The 7,642-nt window shown below is 40.1% G+C and overlaps 1 protein-coding gene across 1 annotated transcript; it reads right to left on the bottom strand.

Annotated features, from left to right (window-relative positions):
- Nucleotides 1-1,054: 1,054 nt before the first annotated feature.
- dcun1d3 (defective in cullin neddylation 1 domain containing 3) lies at nt 1,055-7,624 on the bottom strand. The gene is made up of 4 exons (XM_065258861.2): nt 7,222-7,624; nt 5,893-5,964; nt 2,485-3,049; nt 1,055-2,409 (listed from the first exon to the last, which is right to left on the bottom strand). The coding sequence occupies exons 3-4, from the start codon at nt 2,919-2,921 to the stop codon at nt 1,911-1,913; spliced, it is 936 nt and encodes a 311-aa protein (XP_065114933.1). The 5' UTR covers nt 2,922-3,049; nt 5,893-5,964; nt 7,222-7,624; the 3' UTR covers nt 1,055-1,910.
- Between the last annotated feature and the right edge of the window lie 18 nt (nt 7,625-7,642).

Raw genomic sequence — 7,642 nt, 5'->3', positions numbered from 1 at the left:
CAGGAAATCATGTTTTTCACTAAAGTGTCTGCAGTTGTAAATATTAAAAACTAGTTATAGCAGTCTAAGTTTATAAAAAAAAAAAATGCAATAAAGTATATATTTTATATTTAAATCCCATAAAAATTATTTTTTTTACTACCAAAATGCTAAAAAAATAATGCCATAAGTCTCAAATAGTTCTGATTTAAGTTAAAATCACAAAAAATTGGTTTTTGTAACACTTTTAGATGTCAATAGTTTGCTGCATACTCACAAATTAATAAATTATTTCCACTGCATAATTTTTTATGAAAAAAAAAATGTTTTAAATTCTATGAAAACCAAATTCCAATGATTTATAGTTTGTCAAGATTTGTAAAGATTTATAATAAGATAGCACTGGTGGCCGCCATTATGCAAAAATGTCCCACCTCTGGGACAGTGACAGTTAAACGGTTAAAAAATTAAAAAAGCAAAAAACAAATGACTTTGGACTCCAAATGTACCTGTGATTATATAATCACCCATATACTAGGGTGATGTTATTCAGAAACTGGCTTTTGATGGTTAAAGATTATCAGCCTTATTCCTTGCAAATGTTCTAATTCCAGAAGTTGCCAGGAAGCTTCAGATTTCACTCTCTTCCTGAAGTGCGCAGATTTGAAAAGCTCTGAGTCCCTGATTGGCTAGCTAATCTCTACGTTGTGATTGGACTGAATACCTCTGACATCAGCCGGACATGTGACGCTCCTTACCATGTTTGAAAGATTCCCTCACAATGCAATGCTAACAGGAGTAAACTTACCGAGAGGAATTATGATAATGGCGGTCTTCTACAATCCGTGTGTTTGTTGTAGTTCAAGAAAAGAGATTTACACTGGAGACGACAACTTGCGTCATAATTTACTTTGAGGTTTGTACCTTTTGCATATCGTTAACATGTACTAATACACACTTACACACCAAAGAAAATTTAAAAACGTGAATCAGACAATAGGTGCTCTGTAAGATAAACTGGTACTCTAGTCAGTAAACATTAAAGGTCTCTCTCAGAAAGCATAAGAAAAGATGTGAAAAAATCCAACTGCAATGCTGAACACATTTTTTTTTATTCATTATAAAGTGTTTCATTTATATAAAACCAGACACAAAAGACCAAAATGAAATCACTTTGAATTAAAAAAGCAAAATAAAACAAAATAAAAGCGACCTCCGAGTGCAAATGAACCTGTATTTCTCCCCACACACATACATACACACACACACGACTGACTGATGGAAATTAATATGACTGATAGAATCAATGAATGCAAGGGACACATAAATGTTAAAAATTTAAATCAAGTCTGATTAAGCAGGAAGCACATGGAAAATGAGGTTTTGAGGGCATCAGTACACAATCAGTCTGATGTTTAATCTAACCAGCAGAACCACCACACAACAAAACTGAATATAACCGTTCAAATACACTTAAAACCGTTCGTCCCTTATTGTATTTATGCTGGTATCTCTGTGTGTGTCTGTGTGTGAGTCTTGCATGAATGAGTGTGTATTCAAGCTTGTAGGCAGCTGACAGGGTTCCCTTTTCTTTGGCGTGTTGGTCACTCCCAAAATATGAGCAATGCGATCATGAGTGTGAATCTCTCTGGAGGTGTGGTGTGAGAAATGTTAAAACAAATTAAATGAACGATGGCCAAAAACCAATAACTTAAATAAAAGTGCTTAAAAAATTACTAATTTGGAGCCCTTTCATTAAAACAGAAGTCAAAGAGCGCACTGGGATACCCAATGCAATAAGACCAAAAAATTTAATATTATAACAAGTCACAAATTAGGATGGAGAGTGACAGGCTCAGAAACATCTCCGCACGTCATAGTCCAGAATTCACCACCATCCCACGCCAAAAAATAATACAAAACAGACACGCTCAAGGTCCTGCCCACATCGACGCGGTCACACAGTCCGTCTCCGTGACGTCACCCTCTCCCGCGTCTCCGTTCGGTCGTTCTCGCCTGCGTCTCTCCGTTTCCCACTCCACGAACGAGTCAAACAGGCTGGGCCACGCTTCGTCCTCGCTGTAGTTGCTGAGGTCCTGCCCGATGCTCTGCGTGAAATTCAGAAACATGTTCCAGGTGTCGCGAGAGATGCCGCGCACGCCGCACGGGTTCTCCGACAGGAAGTCCAGCCAGCGCTCCAGCACCGGGGGCGTGTCCAGCGTGAATACGAGCCGCCACAGCGCGATGGCAATGGACCGCTGCAGCGAGCGCTGACCCTGCTCGGCGTCCAGACCGAACTGGAAGGTGAAACGGTAAAGATCCTTGAAGCTCTCCTCTCCACGAGACTCCTCTAGCAGCACGGAGAAACGCGAGCAGATCCCCGGTATACTGTCGGCATGAATCGCCTTACAGCCATCCACGAACTCCCTCCTAGAACGAGTAAAAAATATAAATTTACAATCTTTCAGATGTCAGATTGATCATTTAAAAATCAAGATATAATACCTTGTAAACTTGCACATGGTAGCAGCCTGGAACTTCCACGCCAACACCAGAACTTTGAACTCAGCCGGGTCGACGCACAGATCATTGCAGAACCGTTCCATTCCCTCCTCCAAGATGGCATCTTCATGTTCATCTTTATAACCCAGAAACATCTCCTCGATTCGAGCGATGGACAAGCCTTCGCCGTCCTGCGTGGGTGACTCTTGACGCACGTCCCCCACTGATGTGAGCGGGGCCACGGGGCCTTCCACGGTGACCTCTGACTCTTTGGTGCCGTTGTATATGACGTTGAGTGAGGACTTGCCGGAGACCTCCTCCTTGTGCACGCTGCCCGCACCTCCGCCCTTCTTTCCATGAGATTTCCCAGCATCCTTTTCACCACTTTTGCTGCCTAAAGAGGACGTGGGGTTTTTACATTTAGTCACACACTGACCCATGTCTCTCACGTGCGCTCTCTCTTGTATTCGTGGCCCTGTCCGTTTCCCTTCGGCGAGGTCTTCCTTCAGGTCCAGACGGCTCCTGCTAGACGCCGCTGTGCAGGCTGATTGACAGCAGTCAACATGCCCTAAAGATTCAGAATCACAACAACAGTGTGTTAATATCTGCCAGAATGATACAGCACTGATGCTCAAAATCACACAGATCAATCAAGACCAAGACAAAATATGTTATGTTGGCTTAAAAAAGACGCACCCATCCATCCTTCAGTTGTCACAGCATCTATCTATTAGGGCTCTAACGATTAATCGTGCAAATGCACGATTTCTCAATGAATTAATTTTTATGAATTACGGTGAAATCACGGCACATCCAAAAGCCAGAGGGCGCTCTACTGCAGAAACTCCATTTGTGCCACAGAAGAACAAACACTACTCCAGGAAATGTCTATAAGAATATTTATATCGCCGTTCTTCAAATTGTTTCAGGTATTACCCATCTACCCAACTATCTACCCATATATCCATCTATGCATCTATCTATCCATCCATCCATCCATCCATCCGTCCATCTGTCTATCAATCCATCAGTTTGTCACACCATCTATCTACTCAACCATCTATCTATCCATCTATTCATCTACCCATCTATCTATCTATCTACCCATATATTTTCCCATCTATCCACCCATCTATCCATCTATTTACCCATCCATCCATCTATCTACCCATCCATCCATCTATCTACCCATCCATCCATCTATCTACCCATCTATCTATCCATCTATCCAGCCATCCATCCGTCCATCTGTCTATCCATCCATCCATCAGTTTGTCACACCATCTATCTATTCATCCATCTATCTATCTATCTATCTATCTATCTATCTATCTATCTATCTATCTATCTATCTATCTATCTATCTATCTATCCATCTCTCTACCCATCCATCCATCTATCTATCTATCCATCTATCTATCCATCTACCCATCTATCCATCTACCCATCTATCTATCCATCTATCCATCCATCTGTCTATCCATCCATCCATCAGTTAGTCACACCATCTATCTACTCATCCATCTATCTATCTACTCATCCATCTATCTATCAGTTTGTTAGACTATGTACCTATCCATCCATCCACCCATCTATCTATCCATCCATCCATCCATCAGTTTGTCACACCAACTATCAATCCATTCATCCATCCAGTTTTTTCAGACCATCTATCCATCCATCAATCAATTTGTCACACCAACTTTCTATCTACCTACTCATCTATCCATCCATCCATCCATCCATCCATCCATCATCCATCTATCCAACCAACCATCAGTTTGTCACACCATCTATATACCCATCTATTATCCATCCATCCATCACTTTGTCACACCAACTATCTATCTATTCATTCATCCATTAGTTTGTCACATCTGATACACCATATATCTATCCATCCATCAGTTTGTCACATCTCCATTTCTTCAAACAGTTTGAAGAAATGTTGGTTTGAGAAAACCTTGTCTAAAATTTAAAATATATAAATAACAGTGATTTTATTGATGTGCAGTAACAGTGAAGTTTGCTTTAACACTCAGCAGTCATAACAATAATAACATTTTTATATGAATCAGGATTTTCTTCACACTGTGTTTTAAATCTCCTACAACAAATGACACACTTCATCTTCAAATCCTTATTCAAATTCCTGTTCTTCCAAATTGTAAATGTGAAAAAATGTTCCCACAACCCTGTCATCATACTTCTTAAGAACAACAACAGTGATGTGAAACTATATTACACATTCATTGTTCCTCATTTCTTCCTCAACCGTTTCAAGCACTTAGATGTCTAGATGAACCCAACTACTAATTTTTTACTCTATGACAACTTCTTTGACATCTCTCCGAGTCTTCTTGGTCACATAAAGGAAAAAATAAGACCATCATCATCTAAACATCTTATAAGCACAGAATTCTTCATAGAAAGTAATTAAACAATGTAGGTTAAATTACACCCTGCCACTCAATGAGAGGCAGGGCAGGACATTAACTAACCGGCGTGGTGAAATCTTTTCTTTATAGTTGTTAAACTAGTAATCAGTGTGATAACATATGAAGAGCTTTAATTCAGAAGTGCTGATTCTCTGAGTCACAGGGTGGACCAAAAACTCCTCCTGCATTCTGATTGGTCACATAATCCACTTTGACGCATGTATTGCCAAATACTCTGGTAGTCCATTTAGAGCATAAATGACCACAAAACCATGTGCGAGTTACACAGACTGGGTCACATGATGTGTAGACAGTCTTGAAGGAGAATTTTTAGCAAGTCTTCAAGTATATGCTGACTGTATTACGTCTATAAAGAAGCAAGGTCAAGTTTTTCATTATACTTGTACACATGTTAATAAAAGACTTTGATTTGGTGGTGCTAAGGTAGAGATCACTGTTACAATAGCTCATGCTTGCGGTGTGGGCGCTGGGCGGCTGTGTGAAGGTTTGCTATGGTTATGCTGGTCAGCAGTACTAGTGATAGAAAACCAACAAATCAGTTACAAAATCAGCAGCACACTTGATGTGCTCATATCAGAGCTTGGATGCTTTCTGGTACAAATAGAAAATCTAATAACAGCTATAATGTGAAATGCACAACATCTGGTGGAAGGGTGACGCTTAATTTGCATTTGAGCAATGCAAAATTAATTTAATTTGCATCCTTAATTTTTCTTATTTCAATGCAATACAGCTTGGATTCTGTGCAGTGACTACACACAATAACCGGTGAACAGGTGCGCCACATCCATACATGTTAATATATATTGCTCATTGTCACACAGATGGAACGCTATGTCGACCAATCATTATCCAGGAAAGGGGCTATACATCATATACTGACCAATGAAAATACAGCATCCTGTAAAGCTTGGATGAAAACTTCATCAGCATTAGATGAGGACACACTCACCCAAGTCCCTGATCCCTGAACAGACGTGTCATCTGAGAAAACTCCATGGAGACGGCCGTAACATCCGCTGGCCTGTGCGAGAGAGGTCACAAGCGGAGGAAAAGTGAAAGAGACATCAGAATACGATACAGACACTGCAGTCGCACAAACGCACAATGCGGTATATTCAGCCCAAACCGCACAACACACCTGTAAGACATTTTCACACACCTGAGCGGAAAATTGCACCCTAACTAACCAACACCACCATACTAATGATGAGGTAACCTAAATAAATTGGAGCAGGGTTACAATAGAGGTGTTGGATTGCAATTGTGACCAATGCAACGATTAAATGACATATAACCTGACAACGGTCACCGTCATACCTGATGGGGACGTGTCCAGCATTTTGGGGATTTCTTGCTTATATTCACCTTTTTTGGGCATGAAGTCAACAAGTAATTAATTCGATTTCTGTAATCTATATCAGACTCCAGAGTGAAACGGGAAATAAGGTAAAATGTAGGATGGGACCTGATCTTATCCATTGGGAATTAAATGGACAGTAGTCGTAACAGCCAAAATTAAGCCATGTGTTTGGAGAAAAGTGGGTGAAAAAAGGGGTAGAGCAAGTTTGCATTGCAATTAAATAATAATGTGTTAGTATTACCATGGTACATTGATGGTAATACCATGGTACTTTGATATATATACCTTAATAGATCCTATTAATAAGCTTAAAACTGTATATAACCCAAAATTGCATATTAATATCATTATATCTTATTGTAAGTGAAGATATAGGTTTAAAAGAATGCATGCTGACTTTATGAATATTAATGTTTATAACCCTGTCAAACTTATACACAAGCTGGGTCATTCAAAAATGTCTGCCTACCTAAAGGGCATTTTTGGGCATCAGGGGCACATGCCGCATTTCATGAGCATTTATATATTGTAGATATATAATGATAATTTATTGCTATCTTGGTAGTCAGCTCACCAGATTTTGAAACGCATCCATATTTCTCTCTCTGTGTAAAAACTTTTCCTATAAATTATGATGGACTGGTCATCTACACATTAGCAAATACACGAGAAAAACCTATAAACGCACACATTAGTCATAATATGTTGATATGTGGATTTATGTGAGTAATATAAAGTTGAATGTGACATTAAATGTCTTTTAAAGAGCTGATCTCATGTTAGCACTTAGCAGGTTAGCTTCAGAGGAGAGTGTGGCTCATTTAAACCCTCACTAAACTTCATTTTAACACGAATATTTGTATATGCTAAACAGAAACACAAAAGAGACCTGAAATTAAAGTTTCTTTGTTGGTTTACCTGTGAAAAGATGACGAAATGGGTCAGATTTAGCGCATCTCTGCTGTCATGCTAACGCTAAAGCTAATCTCACCCTCCGGCCGAACCGGATCGGTTCCGATTCTCCAGTTATAATCCGAGGAAAGTGACTTCTCTTTGTGTAGTCTTGGTGCTGTTCGTGTCATTAGATGATCATGATGGGTACTTCCCCCCGCATCGCTTCCTACAGACCCAGACCCGAACCAAACCCGCGCTGATTCGGACCGGCTCCGAAGCGAACCACCGCTTTTATCAGGTCTCACACACCTCTGGTTACGTGCTGTGTGGTCTGCGTTGATTCTGAGGGGGTTTACACCGCTACATGGAACGGGGAAACGCGAATCGGCCGCTGATTGACCGCAGTTTTTCCTTTTTGTTTGGGTTCGAAGGTGTTTGCGTAAAA

This window comes from Paramisgurnus dabryanus, chromosome 22 (assembly GCF_030506205.2).
Source record: "Paramisgurnus dabryanus chromosome 22, PD_genome_1.1, whole genome shotgun sequence".
In the NCBI taxonomy this organism is placed as follows: domain Eukaryota; kingdom Metazoa; phylum Chordata; class Actinopteri; order Cypriniformes; family Cobitidae; genus Paramisgurnus; species Paramisgurnus dabryanus.
The sequence above is the reverse complement of the archived record's forward strand: the minus strand, read 5'-3'. Positions and strand labels throughout refer to the sequence as shown.

Coding starts and splice junctions, on each gene's coding strand:
- dcun1d3 (XM_065258861.2), bottom strand. CDS start 2,921: ATGGGTCAGTGTGTGACTAAATGTAAAAACCCCACGTCCTCTTTAGGC. Junction 2,410..2,484: donor ACCATGTGCAAGTTTACAAG/GTATTATATCTT, acceptor TACTCGTTCTAG/GAGGGAGTTCGTGGATGGCT.